Source organism: Xenopus tropicalis, chromosome 3 (genome assembly GCF_000004195.4).
Source record: "Xenopus tropicalis strain Nigerian chromosome 3, UCB_Xtro_10.0, whole genome shotgun sequence".
NCBI classification, from domain to species: Eukaryota; Metazoa; Chordata; class Amphibia; order Anura; family Pipidae; genus Xenopus; species Xenopus tropicalis.
This window is the reverse complement of record NC_030679.2, coordinates 128,234,808-128,257,029: the sequence shown is the minus strand read 5'-3', so window position 1 is coordinate 128,257,029 and position 22,222 is coordinate 128,234,808. Positions and strand designations below refer to the sequence as shown.

At 38.0% G+C, this 22,222-nt stretch overlaps 1 protein-coding gene across 1 annotated transcript; it reads left to right on the top strand.

The window, feature by feature from the left end:
• The first annotated feature begins 514 nt into the window (after window positions 1–514).
• Window positions 515–19,396, top strand: LOC105946865 (olfactory receptor 998). Its single transcript, XM_012960101.2, has 2 exons — window positions 515–619; window positions 18,461–19,396. The coding sequence occupies exons 1-2, from the start codon at window positions 515–517 to the stop codon at window positions 19,394–19,396; spliced, it is 1,041 nt and encodes a 346-aa protein (XP_012815555.2).
• The last annotated feature ends 2,826 nt before the right edge of the window (window positions 19,397–22,222 follow it).

Sequence of the window (22,222 nt, the reverse complement as noted above, 5' to 3'; positions counted from 1 at the left end):
CGGCTCGGCTTCACCAGTAGTGTGACCGCCTTTGGCTTCGGGAGGAGCCCTCAGCTACTCGGATGCCACCTGGACTTAACGAGGGGAACAAGGCGAGGAGTTCTGGCAAGCAAAGGGGCACGACTGTAGATAAAGTCAGTTAGGCCAAAGATCACAGTACAAATAGGGTTAAGCAAGTTCGTCGTCAGGCAGGCTGGGTCGAGGCAGGCGGAAAACAGGGATCGTCAGACAGGCAAGGGTCAACCGGATAATCAAGCAGTGGGATAGGCAAAATCGGAGTCAAGAGTACAAGCCGGGGTCAGGTTACAGATTTCAGGATAGTCAGGAGCAGGCCGGGTCAAAACAGGAGAAATACTAGCAGGAATGCAGGAACAAGAATGCACAAGGCTCAGGAAAGCACCAGGAATCAAATCCTATCACGGGCAACGAATGTAAACAAAGGTCCCTTTAAATAGTTTGAATTTCGCGCCATTGTGCGCTGACGTCATGACGCCAGCGTGCATGCGCCTTTAAAATGCGGAAGTGCGCGCGCACACTTAGTAAGGAGCCGGCACAGAGGGAGAACGGCGCTGCGGGCGTCCCCGCCGATGGCAGCGTGGCGGGTTTCCCCGCCACGCTGGTAAGTGTTTTTTTATTACAACCTGTACCCAAGTGTATTCCATTCATTTGGGTGCAGGCACAATGTACCCCAAATTTACAGCAGCAGGACGTATTTCGGCTTATTTCGAAAATTGCACGACAAACGATTCGTGGATTTTTCACCATTTCGTGCATTTTTCGGCGAAGTAAAACGGGACAGATTCACCCATCACTAGTTAAAAGTCTTAGAGAGATTTATTTTTTTGGAAGAATACCTCAGCTGTAGGAAAGTCTGTTGAGCGAGGCAGCTAGCCATAAACCTTTCCTCCATTAAAAAGAAAAACATATATTCATTGCTTGGGAACAAAGAAAAAGTAACAGGAGGTATTAAGGCTCAGGTCCCTTACTAACTATGCATAATTACTAACTGACCCTACCACCTCCCTCGCCCATCTGTAAAAATAAAGGGGTGTAGGGGCCAGATACACCATTGCCACAGGATGCCTTTTGGGCAGGCCTGGAGGTCACACCAGGGGGGGGGACCAGCACTTGCCACCAAATGCTCCGATGGCAATACAGGAAGGCAACTGAAACACAGGCAGACATGGCTACCAAACATTGCACAAGAGTGCCCTACCTGGTCCAGGAGTTGGAACCCAGAAGACTCCAAGATATGAGGTAATGTGCTGCGGAATAAAAAAGTTCCCATAGACCGAAAAACCCCTGTCCCTTGGAAGCTTATGGGCAGGTCCAATGCTTTTCTGAGGTTAAAAAGAAAATTTTGCTTCTAGTGGGAGCAGAAGCATAAGGACCAAAAAGGCACCGGTAAGTGGGTGTGGTTGGTCTTTTACAGATTTGGGGAGGGTCCTTCTGATGGTAGCAGGAGGTAGGGGCTATCCCGGTAGGTACTGACATGGAGTTCAGCTAAGGAAATTGGGTTTTCTGTAATGAGCTCATATTTCATACTTTGATAAATCTGCCCAAAGTTCTAGATTAACCAGCTGTTAATAATGTAAAAATTTTGCTTTTCATAGGAAATAGGTTTAGTTTTGCAGCCAGTTACCAAAGACAGCATAAAAAAGAGTAATTTGAGTAATTAATCCCAAGAGAAAAAGGCCTATGGGAAGTGAAGTAGCTTGTTTTCTTCATTCCAACTTTCCTATAAATAGAGCTAAGATTTCTAGAACCCAGGTAGAACCAGCTTTATGTCTGAATACTGAACAGCTGTAAGTTTGTTGCAGGGTAACAATATAAAGAATTCTCCTAATGAAAAATACATTTTAATAATACTTTCATATTGCAGGGATTAATATTATTTTCTTAAACCTCACTGTCTGATTACTTTTTTCAATTTTCTTTAAAAAATAAAAACAGGTAACCGAGCATCTCAGAAAATTCCTTCTATGTTCCAGACATATCTCTACTTTATATTAGGGATGTATCTAGGTTTACAGACCTCCATGACTGACTCATGTCTTCAGGAAAGGAACTCTGACGCAATGAGTGACATTTCTCTACTTCATTTTGTAACCGAATGGAATCAGTGCAGCGCTTGTGTAGTTGTGCCATCCTTGCAAGCAATAATTCAGAGAAAAATCAAGTTAAAAACGCAACATGAGACGTTAGACTTTGAATGTGCTGCCGCCTGTGCCGCTGGGGAGTTTTTACAACTGCTGTCACTGAGCGGCCATTTTACAGATTTGCCTTTCATTAATCAGACAACGAGACACTCTTAAGTTCTTGATATTTTTTTCCCAACATTTTAATTTGTTTAAACAGCTCTAAATGCCTTCATCCAGATATGCTAATAAAAATAAATCTTTTTCACTTATTTGGTTGATGTAATAAATTGTAATATGTTTTTTAGAGAATAACACGTGTTTCTTCTTTCCCAACAGGGAGCAAAACCGATGGTAAACCAAACAAATTCAACATGTTTATTCTTTTTAGCATTTTCCAATCATGGAGAAAAACTGCCACTTCTTTCCATTGTCTTTTTCTTGATTTATGTGATTGGAGTATTAGGGAATCTGATTATAATCATTGTTATATACTTGGATAGTCACTTACACACCCCTATGTACTACTTTCTCTGCACCCTGGCCTTTGTAGATATCTGTTACCCTACTGTCACTCTCCCTAAACTGATGGACATTTTGCTTTCAGGGAATAACTCAATAACCTGTGTACAATGTTTTACTCAAATGTACTTTTTCTTGGCCTTGGCTGCTGTTGAAGACATTTTATTATCTTCTATGGCATATGATCGTTATGTTGCTATCTGCAAGCCCTTAAGATATCACCTGATTATGAACAGGAGAGTTTGTGTGCTTATGACTATAGGGATCTGGGTTTTTGGCTTTGCTAATTCAGCATTTCTTACATTTCTGGCGTCAAAATTGTTAATTTGTTCCAATAAGATCAAACAGTTTTTCTGTGACATTAAGGCTGTGGGAGGCATCTCCTGTGATAGAACTGCATTTTACGTTGCCATTTATGTGGAAGTATTTTTTTTTGGACTCATGACAATTTCTCTAAATTTAATGTCATATATAAATATAATAAAAAACATACTAAATATTAAGTCCAAACATGGCAGACAAAAGGCTTTCTCCACTTGCACCTCCCACTTTACTGTTCTGATCATTTTCTATGGGAGTGGATTGTGGACATACTTGAGGCCGCCTTCAGAGTCAGTGAAGTTGGACTCAGTGTTCACAGTGCTGTTAGTTGGGGTGACTCCCATGTTAAACCCCCTCATATATAGTCTAAGGAATAAAGAAGTAAAGAATGCTCTGAAAAGAATTGTGAGGAAAAAATCTGCATGCCCATAGCTGAGTGGGACCTTTTTACGATGCTGGTAAAATTATCTATGCTGGAAAAACAGCATAAGAACTAGTGAAAACAGTGAAAAATAAATGACACAATTTCACACAATTTAGGAGACAACAGTGTTTGCTTTATAAAAAGGTTTAAAATGGTGGATATCCAATGGCAATGTATGGTGTGTTGAATATTTTTTTTTTTACACAGTTTCCGTGATGTTTTTAGAAATTACCCATTTAGAAAGGCTATTTCCAAGGGAGGGTAGACTTTAATATTTATGGCTGGATGCAAAGAAATATAGGAATGCAATTTTAATTAACCACCTGAATTAGTACTTGCCTGTATATAAACATTCCCCAGCAGAAGTACAAGGTGGAAGAATATTAGGGGCAACTCATAATTATTCTCCTGAAATCATACAATAATTGGTTCTTTGCCTGTTCCTCCCATGAGTGGGAAGTGGCAGAAACAGGAGAGAATTTTTTTATCTACAGTCATTGAAAAAAACGAGCCTTTTTCAGTCATTTCTTCCTGTGAAGGACTTTTCTATATCATTCACCCCATCTTTTGTCTCTTTAAGAATCTCGGGAGCATAATTAAAAAATGAAGTAGTTGATTTGTGCAGTAGGGCAGGTTTTGGTTTAGTGTGCAGAAATAAACAGATATTCTGTCACTGTTGGGTATTCATTTATTGGGAAATGTAGTTCCTCTCTATTCAAACAGTCAATGATTTTATAGTAACACAGATTTAAGAACACCACTAAAAAAACAAAATACAAATTAAGTATAAACTGATGCCTTTGCATGTTTTTAATTTTCTCAACAAGAACCTTAGTATAGAACAAGGCTCAAAAGACAGGTTCTTTAGCATAAAAGGCAACTTGATCATCAAAAGTTAAATATAAGGAAAAAAAACCCTACATCAATAGAAGTTTTCCTAAAATGTTTCATAGTATCAGCCTTTGTACAGCCTTGAATGTCATTTTTCTAACTTCAAAGTAGATTTTCTGATGACTAAATGGTAACAGCTTATACTAGTGGACAAAGTTCCATGTGGAATTGAAATTAGTGTGTAAAATCTGATCCTTGTAGTCTTTAAAAGACTCCTTTCTCTCATTTGCCTTAGTTAGTCTTTATAGGGGACACTGTGGGTTTTTATATGTCCCTTTATACAGACTTTTACCTGTCTTAAATGAGTGTCTCCAACACACACCAAAAGCAAATTGATTTGAGATAGACAAACCATTTTTTGATATACAATAGAAAGAAATATTACTTTGAACACAAAAAAATATAGTTTTTGAATGATAAATCACTAGATTTTGCAATATACCTTACATTGCTGGAGAGCCCCAAGTACCCTGGCACATATGATTTTTAACTTGTTCTCTATAATCACACTCAGTGTGGGCTACAGTTAAAAAAAGAGTTTTTAAAGTACTTCTTAACGTTGAGACTGAAATCAACCATCTGTATTGGTCTTCCACAACAAACATTTACCAGCTAAAAATACTAAGATTTCTCTATCGATAATCCTGCTGAATACAGTAAATTTATTGATCCCTAGACCAGGGATCCCCAACCTTTCTTACTCGTGAGCCACAGTCAAATGTAAAAAGACTTGGAGAGCAACACAAGCACCATAAAAGTTCATGGAGGAGCCAAATAAGGGCTAAGATTGGCTATTAGGGGCCTCTATGCACACTATCAGCTTACAGGAGGCTTTATTTGGTAGGAAATCTTGTTTTTATTCAACCAAAACTTGCCCCCAAGTCAGGAATTCAAAAATAACTCCCTGGTTTGGGGGCACTGAGAGCAACATCCAAGGGGGTGGTGACCAACATGTTGCCCCTGAGCCACTGGTTGGGGATCACTGGTCTAAGGAATAAAGAAGTAAAGAATGCCCTGATGAGAATTTTAAGGAAGAGATTGACATAGCTTAAGTTCAGTATTTCAACAGTAGGGGCTTGTATGTCATGCTGAATATAATTTATGTGCGTGGCCAAATCCATGCTTGCCGAAAAAATTCGCTCATCACTAATTTATTCATGTGATATTTTTTTTTATATGATTTCACCCAATCCATTCTCTCCTTAAGAAGTCTCTGGGGGGATTAAACAAAAAAGAAAGTTGTGGATTTGAGGAGTAAGGCAGGTTTTGGTATTCAAAATCACACATAAGTGTGCAGAACTATAAAGATATTAAAAAACTGTTTCATTATTGGGTATCCATTTATTAGGGAAATATAGTCCCTCCCAATTCAAGTAGCCTACGATGTCACATTGTAAGACAATAATCTAGATTTAAGAATTATACTGTAGTCGACAAATGCAAATAAAGTATAAAATGATGCCTTCACACCAAAAGCAAATTGAGCATTTTAGACAGCCAGGAAAAAAAAACTACATAAACCATTTTCAGCATGCAATGGGAAACATTTTTCTTGTTGAAAAACACAGTTCTTAAATTATATTTACCAAATTGTTTCCCAATATACCTTACACTGCTAGAGATTAGTGAGGGCTCCAGGTATCCTGGCACATATGTTTATTTTAACATGCCCTGTATTAATTACATTGTGGGTTACAGTTAAAAAAGTGCAAAAACTCTGGAATTTCTATTATGGTTTCCAAAGCTTGAATGTATGATATTTATTAAGCACAAAAAGTTCTGAAAAACTTGAATGTAAAACATGGGCATCTAAAAGCTTGCGAGATCATGGAAGTTGTCCTAGGCAAAATTTGTGCGGTTTTTCAATTTGCATTTTTATTTATTTTTTTGTAGTTTGTAGGCTCTTAGGTAGAATACAAATACAATGCATACGTTTTTCTCACTGTTTAATTCAATCAAGTTTTTTTTAATTCAATTTTTCTTTTAATAAATAAGCATAAAAAAAATTCAAGTTTAGTAAAATGTAAAGTTTATTAGAATTATTTATTAGAAAACTCCAAAATTCACAAATTTAAAAATTGATAAATAAGCCTTCCCAACTGAAATGTAATCATCTGCATTGGTCCTCCCTGATTTTAATAACTCTGATAAATACAGCCTAGTTATTAATTCCTAGACATTTCTAGGTGATATACATGAATAATATCTATTAAAACATCTATGTAAAAAATCAGAACTTTGTATATTTAATACCAGAAAAAAACACATCAGATATATAAGCATGACCTAATATAATTTTACTAGAACCAGTTTGGATAATCAAAAGATTATAAAATACTTACTGAACCAGAATAAAATACAAAGGTTGCCCTACACAGCCTTTGGGCTACAACCTGTAACCCAGCCCTTAGTAAATCTACTGCTAACTGCTAACACGAACAATAATTTGGGACGAGAGAAATTTTTCAGCTTGCGTGGATTCACAGTGAATTTCCGCGTTTCGGCATTGGTGGATTTTTGTTGCGTTTTTTTCAAAGATTTGCACATTTTTTGGCGAGGTGAAACAGATTCGCTCATCACTAACAATAATACATCCAGTCCTTTCTTGCCTTTTGCCTTTTTGCACAATGTTTATTGAACTGTTAGGACTTCGTTTAAATAAAGATTTTTTTTTTACTCTGGGTACCCAACAAGTGTTTTTTCGGAGGTCATTTGATAGTGCTAACTTCTGAACTGAAAAAATAAAGAGACAATTAACACAAAAAAGGTTTTCTTGAGTGGACACACAAACAATCACTGGCTAAAAAGACCTTTTTCCAACTACAATAAAATTAAAGTGTTTCTAATACAGTTATGAGACCTGTTATCCAAAATGCTCGATACCTGGGGTTTTCTGGATAAGGGTTCTTTCTGTAATTTGGATCTCCCTACTTTAAGTCTACAAAAAATAATCTTAATTTTTTAAGTATAATAGGATTGTTTTGCCTCCAATAATAAGTAATTATACCACAGCTGGAATCAAGTACAAGGTACTGTTTTATTATTACAAAGAAAAGGGAATAATTTAACCATTAACCCTTTAAGTGCCAGCCGAATTCGTCATTTCGGTTCCCCCCAGTGCCAGACGTTTTTTAAGCATTTTGTACTCATTCGCTTTAACAATGTTTTTTGGTAGGAAAACCTCCATGAAACTAGGGAAATTATATATCGTTTTTTTCGTCACTAATTGGGCTTCGACATACATACCAAATTTTATAACTTTTCTGGAGATATGATGTGTATTTTGGGTGAATTATGTAAAAAAAAAATAAAATTATGAAAAATTTCTGTATATTTTGAGTTTTTTTTCCATAGAAAAGTTAATTTTACACACTTTTTTTTGTTGTTTGTAAAAGCCCTGATACTTCCAAGTCCAACGATACCAAATATGTGGTGGTACCCCACAGTTCCTGTCCAGAAGTAACCCCCAAACTAAAGCAATACTTAGTACAATATCACACCAGAACAAAGCGGAAAAGCGCTTGTAACAGTTGATGCAGCATAACTTATATGTAAATCTAAAATATCCCCTCATGTTCGGTATCTTTAGAAACTACAGACCTTCAGGTTTCTAGGTGCAATGTAGTTTTCACTCAAAAGCCAAATACCTTTTGTCAGTGCATTGTGAAATTTGGAAGTTTTTTTGACTTTTTTTTTTTTTTCTAAAACGTAAACTTGGACGCATGATCAAATGTGGATTTGACAAAAAAAAATCTCATAAAAATTTTCTAACAAAGGCAAATTTGAAAGACAAATTTCTACTGAATAAAATGATGCCCCATATGTATGGGTGCACATAAAGACATGGGCACCAAACACTCCAAAGCAGGGGCAATGCACAAGGGCAATTACAGCTAAAAATGTGGGTGCTGTGCTCTATGTGCACTACCTGCAGTTTTTCAGTGTTAACCCCCCCTACTTGTGAAATAACCCCCACAAACTATATATTTCTGAAAAGTGCACACCTTCAGCTATTCAGAGACACCACTCTCCTCTTTCTACATAGAAAATTGTGGCCGCAGTCCCTTGCAGAAGTCAGCGCTTTGGTCAGAAATCGAGGAAAAAAACTGATAAAAAACCTAGATTTCTCCCCAAAATCTCCATGGCAACTAATAAAAACTTACTAAACATCAATCTGCAAGTTCCCCTGAATAAAACAATACCCCATATGTATGGGTGCACATAAAGACGTGGCCACCAAATGCCCCAAAACAGGGGCAATGCATAAGGGCAATTTCAGTTGATATTTTGGGGGCTGCGCTCTATGTGCACTTCCTGCAGGTTTTCAGTGTTAACCCCCCCTACCTGTAAAATAACCCCCACAAACTATATATTTCTGAAAAGTGCAAACCTTCAGCTATTCAGAGACACCACTCTCCTCTTTCTACATGGAAAATTGTGGCCGCAGTCCCTTGCAGAAGTCAGCGCATTGGTCAGAAATCAAGGAAAAAACAGACACAAACCTAGATTTCTCCCCAAAATCTCCATGGCAACTACCAAAAACTTACTAAACATCAATCTGCAAGTTCCCCTGAATAAAACAATACCCCATATGTATGGGTGCACATAAAGACGTGGCCACCAAATGCCCCAAAACAGGGGCAATGCATAAGGGCAATTTCAGTTGAAATTTTGGGGGCTGCGCTCTATGTGCACTTCCTGCAGTTTTTCAGTGTTAACCCCCCCTACCTGTAAAATAACCCCCACAAACTATATATTTCTGAAAAGTGTACACCTTCAGCTATTCAGAGACACCACTCTCCTCTTTCTACATGGAAAATTGTGGCCGCAGTCCCTTGCAGAAGTCAGCGCATTGGTCAGAAATCAAGGAAAAACCAGATACAAACCTAGATTTCTCCCCAAAATCTCCATGGCAACTACCAAAAACTTACTAAACATCAATCTGCAAGTTCCCCTGAATAAAACGATACCCCATATGTATGGGTACACATAAAGACGTGGCCACCAAATGCCCCAAAACAGGGGCAATGCATAAGGGCAATTTCAGTTGAAATTTTGGGGGCTGCGCTCTATGTGCACTTCCTGCAGTTTTTCAGTGTTAACCCCCCCTACCTGTAAAATAACCCCCACAAACTATATATTTCTGAAAAGTGCACACCTTCAGCTATTCAGAGACACCACTCTCCTCTTTCTACATGGAAAATTGTGGCCGCAGTCCCTTGCAGAAGTCAGCGCATTGGTCAGAAATCAAGGAAAAAACAGACACAAACCTAGATTTCTCCCCAAAATCTCCATGGCAACTACCAAAAACTTACTAAACATCAATCTGCAAGTTCCCCTGAATAAAATGATACCCCATATGTATGGGTACACATAAAGACGTGGCCACCAAATGCCCCAAAACAGGGGCAATGCATAAGGGCAATTTCAGGTGAAATTTTGGGGGCTGCGCTCTATGTGCACTTCCTGCAGTTTTTCAGTGTTAACCCCCCCTACCTGTAAAATAACCCCCGCAAACTATATATTTCTGAAAAGTGCACACCTTCAGCTATTCAGAGACACCACTCTTCTCTTTCTACATGGAAAATTGTGGCCACAGTCCCTTGCAGAAGTCAGCGCATTGGTCAGAAATCAAGGAAAAACCAGATACAAACCTAGATTTCTCCCCAAAATCTCCATGGCAACTACCAAAAACTTACTAAACATCAATCTGCAAGTTCCCCTGAATAAAACGATACCCCATATGTATGGGTACACATAAAGACGTGGCCACCAAATGCCCCAAAACAGGGGCAATGCATAAGGGCAATTTCAGTTGAAATTTTGGGGGCTGCGCTCTATGTGCACTTCCTGCAGTTTTTCAGTGTTAACCCCCCTACCTGTAAAATAACCCCCACAAACTATATATTTCTGAAAAGTGCACACCTTCAGCTATTCAGAGACACCACTCTCCTCTTTCTACATGGACAATTGTGGCCACAGTCCCTTGCAGAAGTAAGCGCATTGGTCAGAAATCAAGGAAAAACCAGATACAAACCTAGATTTCTCCCCAAAATCTCCATGGCAACTACCAAAAACTTACTAAACATCAATCTGCAAGTTCCCCTGAATAAAACGATACCCCATATGTATGGGTACACATAAAGACGTGGCCACCAAATGCCCCAAAACAGGGGCAATCCATAATAATGGGGCTGCAATTTATGTGCACATCTCAAAGCTTTTCAGACAAAATTGCCCCTTACCTGTGAAAAAAACCATATAAACTGTATATTGATTAAAAAAAGACAACTTCAGCTATTCAGAGACACCACTCTTCTCTTTCTACATGGAAAATTGTGGCCGCAGTCCCTTGCAGAAGTCAGTGCTTTGGTCAGAAATTAAGGAAAAACCAGATACAAACCTAGATTTTGGTCAGAAATCAAGGAAAAACCAGATAAAAAACCTAGATTTCTCCCCAAAATCTCCATGGCAACTACCAAAAACTTACTAAACCTCAATTTGCAAGTTCCCCTGAATAAAACGATACCCCATATGTATGGGTGCACATAAAGACGTGTCCACCAAATGCCCCCAAACAGGGGCAATGCATAAGGGGGGGGCTGTGCTCTACCTGCAGTTATTTAGTCTAAACACCCCCATACCTGTGAAATAACCCCCACAAACTATATATTTCCAAAAAGTGCACACCTTCAGCTATTCAGAGACACCACTCTTCTCTTTCTACATGGAAAATTGTGGCCACAGTCCCTTGCAGAAGTCAGCGCTTTGGTCAGAAATCAAGGAAAAACCAGATACAAACCTAGATTTCTCCCCAAAATCTCCATGGCAACTACCAAAAACTTACTAACCATTAATCTGCAAGTTCCCCTGAATAAAACGATACCCCATATGTATGGGTGCACATAAAGATGTGGCCACCAAATGCCCCAAAACAGGGGCAATGCATAAGGGCAATTTCAGTTGAAATTTTGGGGGCTGCGCTCTATGTGCACTTCCTGCAGTTTTTCAGTGTTAACCCCCCCTACCTGTGAAATAACCCCCAAAATGTATATATTTACGAAAAGTGCACACCTTCAGCTATTCAGAGACACCACTCTTCTCTTTCTACATGGAAAATTGTGGCCGCAGTCCCTTGCAGAAGTCAGCGCTTTGGTCAGAAATCAAGGAAAAACCAGATACAAACCTAGATTTTGGTCAGAAATCAAGGAAAAACCAGATAAAAAACCTAGATTTCTCCCCAAAATCTCCATGGCAACTACCAAAAACTTACTAAACATCAATTTGCAAGTTCCCCTGAATAAAACGATACCCCATATGTATGGGTGCACATAAAGACGTGGCCACCAAATGCCCCCTAACAGGGGCAATGCATAACGGGGGGCTTTGCTCTACCTGCAGTTATTTAGTCTAAACACCCCCATACCTGTGAAATAACCCCCGCAAACTATATATTTCCAAAAAGTGCACACCTTCAGCTATTCAGAGACACCACTCTTCTCTTTCTACATGGAAAATTGTGGCCGCAGTCCCTTGCAGAAGTCAGCGCTTTGGTCAGAAATCAAGGAAAAACCAGATACAAACCTAGATTTTGGTCAGAAATCAAGGAAAAACCAGATAAAAAAAACTAGATTTCTCCCCAAAATCTCCATGGCAACTACCAAAAACTTACTAAACCTCAATTTGCAAGTTCCCCTGAATAAAACGATACCCCATATGTATGGGTGCACATAAAGACGTGGCCACCAAATGCCCCCAAACAGGGGCAATGCATAAGGGGGGGCTTTGCTCTACCTGCAGTTTTTCAGTGTTAACCCCCCCTACCTGTGAAATAACCCCCACAATCATATATTTACGAAAAGTGCACACCTTCAGCTATTCAGAGACACCACTCTTCTCTTTCTACATGGAAAATTGTGGCCGCAGTCCCTTGCAGAAGTCAGCGCATTGGTCAGAAATCAAGGAAAAACCAGATAAAAAACCTAGATTTCTCCCCAAAATCTCCATGGCAACTACCAAAAACTTACTAAACCTCAATTTGCAAGTTCCCCTGAATAAAACGATACCCCATATGTATGGGTGCACATAAAGACGTGGCCACCAAATGCCCCAAAACAGGGGCAATGCATAAGGGCAATTTCAGTTGAAATTTTGGGGGCTGCGCTCTATGTGCACTACCTGCAGTTTTTCAGTGTTAACCCCCCCTACCTGTGAAATAACCCCCACAATCTATATATTTACGAAAAGTGCACACCTTCAGCTATTCAGAGACACCACTCTTCTCTTTCTACATGGAAAATTGTGGCCGCAGTCCCTTGCAGAAGTCAGCGCTTTGGTCAGAAATCAAGGAAAAACCAGATACAAACCTAGATTTTGGTCAGAAATCAAGGAAAAACCAGATACAAACCTAGATTTCTCCCCAAAATCTCCATGGCAACTACCAAAAACTTACTAAACCTCAATTTGCAAGTTCCCCTGAATAAAACGATACCCCATATGTATGGGTGCACATAAAAACGTGGCCACCAAATGCCCCCAAACAGGGGCAATGCATAAGGGGGGTCTGTGCTCTATGTGCTCTACCTGCAGTTATTTAGTCTAAACACCCCCCTACCTGTGAAATAACTATATATTTATGAAAAGTGCACAGCTTCAGCTATTCAAAGACACCACTCTTCTCTTTCTACATGGAAAATTGTGGCCGCAGTCCCTTGCAGAAGTCACGCTTTGGTCAGAAATCAAGGAAAAACCAGATACAAACCTAGATTTCTCCCCAAAATCTCCATGGCAACTACCAAAAACTTACTAACCATAAATCTGCAAGTTCCCCTGAATAAAACGATACCCCATATGTATGGGTGCACATAAGTACATGGCCGCCAAACCTGAAAATGCATAATATTGGGGCTGCACTCTATGCACCCCTTTTTTTTTTGCCTGCACCCGAATGAATGGAATACGCTCGGGTGCAGGCACATGTAGCCGATATACGCATGAAAACGCGTGAGAATGCAAAGTCTCGCGTTTTCATGTGTATATCGGCTACATGTGCCTGCACCCGAGCGTATTCCATTCATTCGGGTGCAGGCACAAGTAGCAGGCGTAGGGCTGAATTTTCGGCAAGCGTTTTTCCACTTGCTGAAAAAATCAGCCCTACGCCATGTGTGGCATCAGCCTAACCCTTGGCAATAGAAACTACCAGAACAATCTTAGCACCTCTGGACCTTTCTAGAACAACTGAAATCAAATGAAGTTAAAATGGAATAAAACCACTAAAAGCAATCAAAGAACAATAATTGCAATGAAATCGGTGGTCAGAGCCCTGGATCCACCAATGTCACTGCAAAAGCAACCTTTTGGGGCACTAAATACACAATAAAGAACAATGCAAAGATAAAACACCATAAAATCAGTAAATTCAAATAAAAACCGCTCAAACCAACAGAAGAACAATTATTGCAATGAAATCGGTGGTCAGAGCCCTGGATCCACCAATGTCACTGCAAATTCAGCACCCAATAGCAATACAAAAGTTATAGTGCAATAGAATAATTCAAAAACAGAAATCAATTATGAAAATGCAAAAAAACACTAAAATGCAACCAAATAAATCAGATAATTATAGAGCAAGATCAGAAATAAAGTTTTAGTAAAAAAAAAAGACTGCCAGAGAAAGCAAAGAAAGAAAGAAAAGAAAAGAAAGAAAGAAAAAAAAAAAAAAAAAAAAAAAAAAAAAAAAAAGTGTAAGTGTAAGTGTGTGTGTAAGTGTCTGTGTGTGCTTGGGAAAGTTGTAAATAAGTGTGTATGTGTACAAAAGTGTAACAATGACAAAGATAGAAGAAGAAATGGAAAAAAAAAAAAAAAATTTTAGACAGTTGAGATTGAAATAAGCAAAATAAACAGTGGTTAGAGAGTTGTAGTTCAGCTTACACAATGCAGGCAGGCGATCAGGGCGTCCAATCTGGCAGGAAGGCAGCAGGAAGGCAGCAGGGGGGCTCCAGCAGTCTCACGTGGCAGCAGAGTGAAGAGGCGACGGCGGGGGCGGCGACAATTAAAGGGACAGCAGTGGACACGTCATCAATGCGTGTCCACTGCTGTCATTGGCTGAGGACCCGGATCGGCGGCGCTGGGGGACCCGGATCGGTAAGTATGACCTTCCTTGCTCGTTGCCTAGGGGGTTGTGCAGGCTTTACAAGCGCTGCGCTGCTTTAAAAGCGAGCGCAGCGCTTGTAAACCCGTTAGTGCTGTAGGACGTAGATTCTACGTTCTATGGCACTTTGGTCCCTTGGTACCTAGGACGTAGAATCTACGTCCTATGGCACTAAAAAGGTTAAATAAACCCAATAGGGCTGTTCTGCCCCAATAAGGGGTAATTATATCTTAGTTGGGATTAAGTACAGGTACTGTTTTATTATTACAGAGAAAAGGGAATCATTTAACCATTAAATAAACCCAATAGGACTGTTCTGCCCCCAATAAGGGGTAATTATATCTTAGTTGGGATCAAGTACAGGTACTGTTTTATTATTACAGAGAAAAGGGAATCATTTAACCATTAAATAAATCCAATAGGGCTGTTCTGCCCCCAATAAGGGGTAATTATATCTTAGTTGGGATCAAGTACAGGTACTGTTTTATTATTACAGAGAAAAGGGAATCATTTAACCATGAAATAAACCCAATAGGGCTGTTCTGCCCCCAATAAGGGGTAATTATATCTTAGTTGGGATCAAGTACAGGTACTGTTTTATTATTACAGAGAAAAGGGAATCATTTAACCATTAAATAAACCCAATAGGGCTGTTCTGCCCCCAATAAGGGGTAATTATATCTTAGTTGGGATCAAGTACAAGGTACTGTTTTATTATTACAGAGAAAAGGGAATCATTTAGCCATTAAATAAACACCAATAGGGCTGTTCTGCCCCCAATAAGGGGTAATTATATCTTAGTTGGGATCAAGTACAGGTACTGTTTTATTATTACAGAGAAAAGGGAATCATTTAACCATTAAATAAACCCAATAGGGCTGTTCTGCCCCCAATAAGGGGTAATTATATCTTAGTTGGGATCAAGTACAAGTTACTGTTTTATTATTACAGAGAAAAAGAAATCATTTTTAAACATTTGAATTATTTGATTAAAATTGTGTTTAAGGGAGATGTCCTTCCCATAATTTGGAGGTTTCTGGATAACAGATCCTGTACCTGTACTATAACAATAATGATTATAGTTACAATAAACCTGTGCATCTATTTACCAAAATCTTATGTCATCACTAAAACATTTTGGAAAATTCAGATTTTTTTTGTAACTCAGATTTTTTATTTGCCAAGTTTGAAAAGTTATCACAGAATACATGTGAAACATTGCATATCAGATTATTTTGACAGTCAATTAGTTAACATTTTCCTTTGGTGTGTAAGAAACAAAATCCATAGTATAAACATACATACATACAAGACCAATAAACATACATACAAAACCAATAAAACAGAGAATGATGAAATCCAGACATAATTACAAAATGTGGGAAATTCTGATTTGAAACTACATGCAAGTAAGTCATAAGCATACATGTAAACAAGCTATTGGATATGTGCTTCAGTGAAATACTTTGGAGTGAACATCTTTTACTCCAAATTAAATTAAACTAAATCCCACTATTGAACTTGCTTAAGTCAACAAATTACTAGTAATGAGTAAATTTGTCCTGTTTTGCTTCGTCGAAAAATTTGCAAATCTTTCAAAAGATTCACGAAACGGTGAAAAACTCGCTAAAAGGATGAAAATGTTGCGTGCTGAATTCTTCCGCGGCCAATTTTTCCGAAAATCAATGCCTGACAAATTATTTCGCCCATCACTACAAATTACAGATTTTTTTTTTGTTAGGATATTAGCACTGTGGGTAATGTTACTGCCTACAATATTATACAGTACAAATGCTCCCAATCTGGGTACTTTTTCTGCAAAATAAAAACATAAATCACTAAATTTATTTGGAACAACAAAAAGTAAATAAAAAATATAAACAATAATAATAATAATAAGTAGTAGTAAAATATAATTTATAAATTTAACTGTATTATATACAGAGGTCAATCCCAATCAGACCCTACAGTGCTATTTAGGGAAGAAAAAAGACAAACTGTGGCTAACAGCTAATCATTTCTGCAATAACCTTGTACAAAATTACTTATAGGGAAAACCAATCAATTGATGCTGAAAATTGATACAGTTTTTATTTTACTGCTTGACAATATTAGGGTTTGTAGCGCTGTATAATCCAGCGGCCATTATTTTTGTCACACTGAACTACTCATATACAACAGCAGCTAAAGCAAATCTGAAAGATTTTATGACAATATTACTAAAAGTTAAGCATCAAAATTAATAAAGGGAATGTAACAGTTAATATATAATTAAATAAAATACATTATTGTGATTTTTATTCAGTTCGTTATTTGTCAGGCATTTCATTCTTTTGTAATTTATTTACTGAATAAATTTGCAGAAAGATATTTTATTTCTTATATTAATGTTCTGTGGAAAAGCCAATATAGTTACTTCTTATCATCTTGTGGCATAGCTCTGTGCCTGTCTTTAGCTCTACTGCACATTTACTGAACATAAGATACACCTGTTGATACACATTGCTGATTCCACCTGGAGAAATTAGATCCCAAGAGTCACAGGTAACATATACATAAGGAATAAGAGCTGGGCACTAATGCTCTGCTGTCTGCAAGAGGAGACATCACTCTCATACTGTAGGTACTGTAGATAGAAAAATAAATACAAGAAAACAGGGTAATGTGTATCAGTATAGGCATTCTTTGGTGGCCCAGATGTTGCAGAAGTAAAACCTCCTTCATAAGCCATCTTTTGTATTATTCATGTGTAGTTTTTGTAAATATAGCTTATACTTTTGTTTTTCAGATACATTTTGTGGCACCACAAATCCAATAAGATCAAATCGTATTATACAGTGTAAGACACCAAAGCTTCTTTAGTTACAGAGCACAACATTTGTTGAAGTTAAATTATCAGTCATAAAGAAAATGCTCTAAATATCCTAATGTTGAATGGTATTTTGCCATGAGGTATAGTGTAGAAGAAACATTACAAGTAGCATCACAAAACCACCTTTGGTATCTATGAGATTTAATTTTTTTTAACTGGAAAATAGATTCTTTTAGAAAGTGCAATTCACTTGCATGCCAGATCAATGTATGTACATGATCCGTGAGAAGTTTGCACATCATCCAGTTTCTCATAGATGATGGCCTCTTGTCCACAGGCTTCCGTGCCAACAATGCCTTTCCTGCACTTTCATATGAACCATTAAATCAGTGATCCCCAACCAGTGGTTTGTGAGCAACATGTTAGTCACCAACCCCTTGGATGTTGCTTTCAGGGGCCTCAAAGCAGGGGCTTATTTTTGAACTTCTGGCTTGGAGGCAAGTTTTAGTTGCATAAAACCCAGTGTAAAGCCAAACAGAGCCTTCTATAAGCTGCCAGTCCACGTAGGGGATACCAAATAGCCAATCACAGCCCTTATTTGCACTGCCAGGAACTTTTTCCATGTTTGTGTTGCTCCCCAACACTTTTTCCATTTGAATGTGGCTCACAGGTATAAAAGGTTGGGGATCCCTGCATTAAATGAACCATTACATGAACCATTATTAATTACTTCAGCCAAAGATATTTTAGCTATTATCTCTCTCACAAAATCACTTTGGTTTCTTCCTTTAGTTATTGTAACCAAACTATGGGATCCTTGGTCATGGTATATATATTACTATATGACCTTAAGTAAGAAGAGATGTTAACTTTCTAAAGAACCAAACCAAAATGCACACAAGTTCAAAATATCTTCTCCCCGCACCATTTCATTTTTTTAAGGTTTTCCTTTTGTTTGGTAGCTGACATAACATAATATATTAGGCTAGTGGTTACAAATGAAAATGAATTACATTATGCTGTATGATGTTAGTAAAGTCTGTTTCATAAACCTTTATGTTTCATAATGCCTTTTTGAAGACATGTTATGTTATATTTTTTTACAGATTTGACACTCAATGATCTAAAATAGTGACAGTACACAAAGCTTAACCTGTATAATGTATATGTTTGTTAACAATAGTGTGCATTTTTCTAATAAGACTACCTTGGTTGACTTTATACTAACAGGCTTATCTACTGCGTACGCCACTGAATTACTACTCTTTGTACTCTTCCTTGTGATTTATGTGTTTTCATTTCTGAGCAACCTTTCTATGACATTGCTGATATGGGCTGTCCCCAAGCTACACACTCCTATGTATTTTTTCCTGAGTCATTTGTCATTGATCGACATGTGTTATTCCTCAACCATCATACCCAAGATGCTCTCAGATTTCCTAACAAAGAGAAAGCACATATCATTTAGCGCCTGTGCAACACAAATGTTTTTCTTTGCTATGTTTGCAACCTCTGAGTGCTTCATGGTGACTGCTATGGCATATGATCGATATGTAGCAATATGTCAGCCTCTTGTGTACCATATCATAATGAACAAGAATTTGTGCTGGTTGCTGGTAATAGGAGCTTATTTTAGCAGCCTCCTTGCCTCTGTAACACACACTGCTGCCATTTTTAGCTTTCCTTTATGTGGTTCCCAATTAATTAACCATTTTTACTGTGATATCCCCCCACTTTTAAAGCTTGTATGCATGCATTCCCATGCAAGAAAATCTGTAGTATTTTCCCTTTCTATGGTAATGGGAATTATTTCCTTGCTTATAATACTGACTTCCTACGTATATATAATCTGCGCTATCCTTGGGATTCAGTCAACACATGGAAGATCTAAAGCCTTCTCCACCTGTGCTTCACATCTGACTGTAGTAATCTTATTTTACAGCAGTGTCTTTTCTATTTATTTTAGACCTAGCTTGGGCCTAGAATTTGGAAATATAGATAAATTCTTTTCAATATTTTATACTGTGGCCTCTCCCTTGCTGAACCCTCTTATTTACAGTTTTAAGAACATGGAAGTGAAAAATGCACTGAAACATTTTCTGGCCTTGAAAATAAAAACTAAGCTTCTGAACAGCTAGATGTTACATTTTAATTATTTTGGATAAATGATGCAGGGAATCTGTATTGCAATTCCTTGCAATGGTTTTCAGACCCCTGGCTACTTTTTAATTTACACTGAAGAGCCCCAGAGATAGGTCTGGAATAAGTTTTGTTGAAATGCTATTGCACTGCAATGCCTGTGACCTTTATGGTGGGAAGAGTTTGCCCGAAATAAACCTGTGTTTTGCCGAAGATATGGTGTCCCCATCTCTATGCTTCAGAGCCTACCCTAACTATCCTACCATAGCTAATTTCCCCTGAAAGACAGAATTTATATTTACTGTAAATTTTTTTCCCCTCAAGTCCAAAGGCAGCACTTACACATAAGACATCACCTCCCATAGGTAGGAAAAACACCGCCCCCAAATTTGAACCATACCCTATAAAACCCTCCCTTACTTGGAGGCTAGCAGTGATTTGCCAAGCAATAACTTTCCCAGTGTAGGAAGGGAAAATCGTGCTGCCTTTGGGATTGAGAGGAAAAAGGATTTACGGTAAGTATAAGTCCTATCTTTCCCTTAAACCCCTACAGGCAGCACTTACACATGAGAGTTAAAATGCAGTACATGAGGGTGGTCAAGAAGCACAATAAATGCAAGTATCCTAAATTTACCAAGAAATTCCGAGACAAAAGCCATGCAGCAGAAGCCAAATTACAACATTCTGCCATATTCACTTTATGCTTCAAGAAAAGTCACACAACAACAGTGCAACATCTGAGTACAATTACACTGCAACAGAACAGCTGTACAGTAACAATAAAATCTGTAATTGCTTGATAAAGGGTCCAGAGTGGCCCAAAGCCAATAAATCACTTTATGCAACCACAATAACAGATCAGTGTGCTACAGCATCATGTGGATTTTGCACATAAGTTGTTTAGCTAGCAAAAGGAAAGATACACCCACAGTAATACAATATTTATTTGTAAAAAAGTAGCAAACTGCAGAGGTGTGCACATTATAGGTATAATGAGTAACTGCAACCCAGCAGCAATGATGAACTACAGAAAAGCACCCAACATTAGTACAGGTATGGGACCTGTTATCCAGAATGCTCGGGACCTGGGGTTTTTTTCGGATAAGGGATCTTTCTGTAATTTGGATCTCCATAACTTAAATCTGCTAAAAATCATTTAAATATTGAATAAACCCAATAGGGCTGTTCTGCCTCCAATAAGGATTAATTATATCTTAGTTGGGATCAAGTAAAGGTACTGTTTTATTATTACAGAGAAAAAGGAATCATTTAACCATTAAATAAACCCAATAGGGCTGTTCTGCCCCCAATAACGGGTAATTATATCTTAGTTGGGATCAAGTACAGGTACTGTTTTATTATTACAGAGAAAAGGGAATCATTTAACCATTAAATAAACCCAATAGGACTGTTCTGCCCCCAATAAGGGGTAATTATATCTTAGTTGGGATCAAGTACAGGTACTGTTTTATTATTACAGAGAAAAGGGAATCATTTAACCATTAAATAAACCCAATAGGGCTGTTCTGCCCCCAATAACGGGTAATTATATCTTAGTTGGGATCAAGTACAGGTACTGTTTTATTATTACAGAGAAAAGGGAATCATTTAACCATTAAATAAACCCAATAGGACTGTTCTGCCCCCAATAAGGGGTAATTATATCTTAGTTGGGATCAAGTACAGGTACTGTTTTATTATTACAGAGAAAAGGGAATCATTTAACCATTAAATAAACCCAATAGGGCTGTTCTGCCCCCAATAAGGGGTAATTATATCTTAGTTGGGATCAAGTACAGGTACTGTTTTATTATTACAGAGTAAAGGGAATCATTTAACCATTAAATAAACCCAATAGGGCTGTTCTGCCCCCAATAAGGGGTAATTATATCTTAGTTGGGATCAAGTACAGGTACTGTTTTATTATTACAGAGAAAAGGGAATCATTTAACCATTAAATAAACCCAATAGGGCTGTTCTGCCCCCAATAAGGGGTAATTATATCTTAGTTGGGATCAAGTACAGGTACTGTTTTATTATTACAGAGAAAAGGGAATCATTTTACCATTAAATAAACCCAATAGGGCTGTTCTGCCCCCAATAAGGGGTAATTATATCTTAGTTGGGATCAAGTACAAGGTACTTTTTTATTATTACAGAGAAAAGGGAATCATTTAACCATTAAATAAACCCAATAGGGCTGTTCTGCCCCCAATAAGGGGTAATTATATCTTAGTTGGGATCAAGTACAGGTACTGTTTTATTATTACAGAGAAAAGGGAATCATTTAACCATTAAATAAACCCAATAGGGCTGTTCTGCCCCCAATAAGGGGTAATTATATCTTAGTTGGGATCATGTACAGGTACTGTTTTATTATTACAGAGAAAAGGGAATCATTTTACCATTAAATAAACCCAATAGGGCTGTTCTGCCCCCAATAAGGGGTAATTATATCTTAGTTGGGATCAAGTACAAGGTACTTTTTTATTATTACAGAGAAAAGGGAATCATTTAACCATTAAATAAACCCAATAGGGCTGTTCTGCCCCCAATAAGGGGTAATTATATCTTAGTTGGGATCAAGTACAGGTACTGTTTTATTATTACAGAGAAAAAGGAAATTAGAATTATTTGCTTATAATGGAGTCTATGGGAAATGGCCTTTCTGTAACTGGGAATTTTCTGGATAACGTGTTTCCGGATAAGTGATCCCATACCTGTATACTGAGCAGCTGCAGCCTGCTATTAATGATTACTGAGGGGCATACAGAGACAACAAGAATAAAACGCAGGTGTGTAATAGTATTAATATACTGAATAGA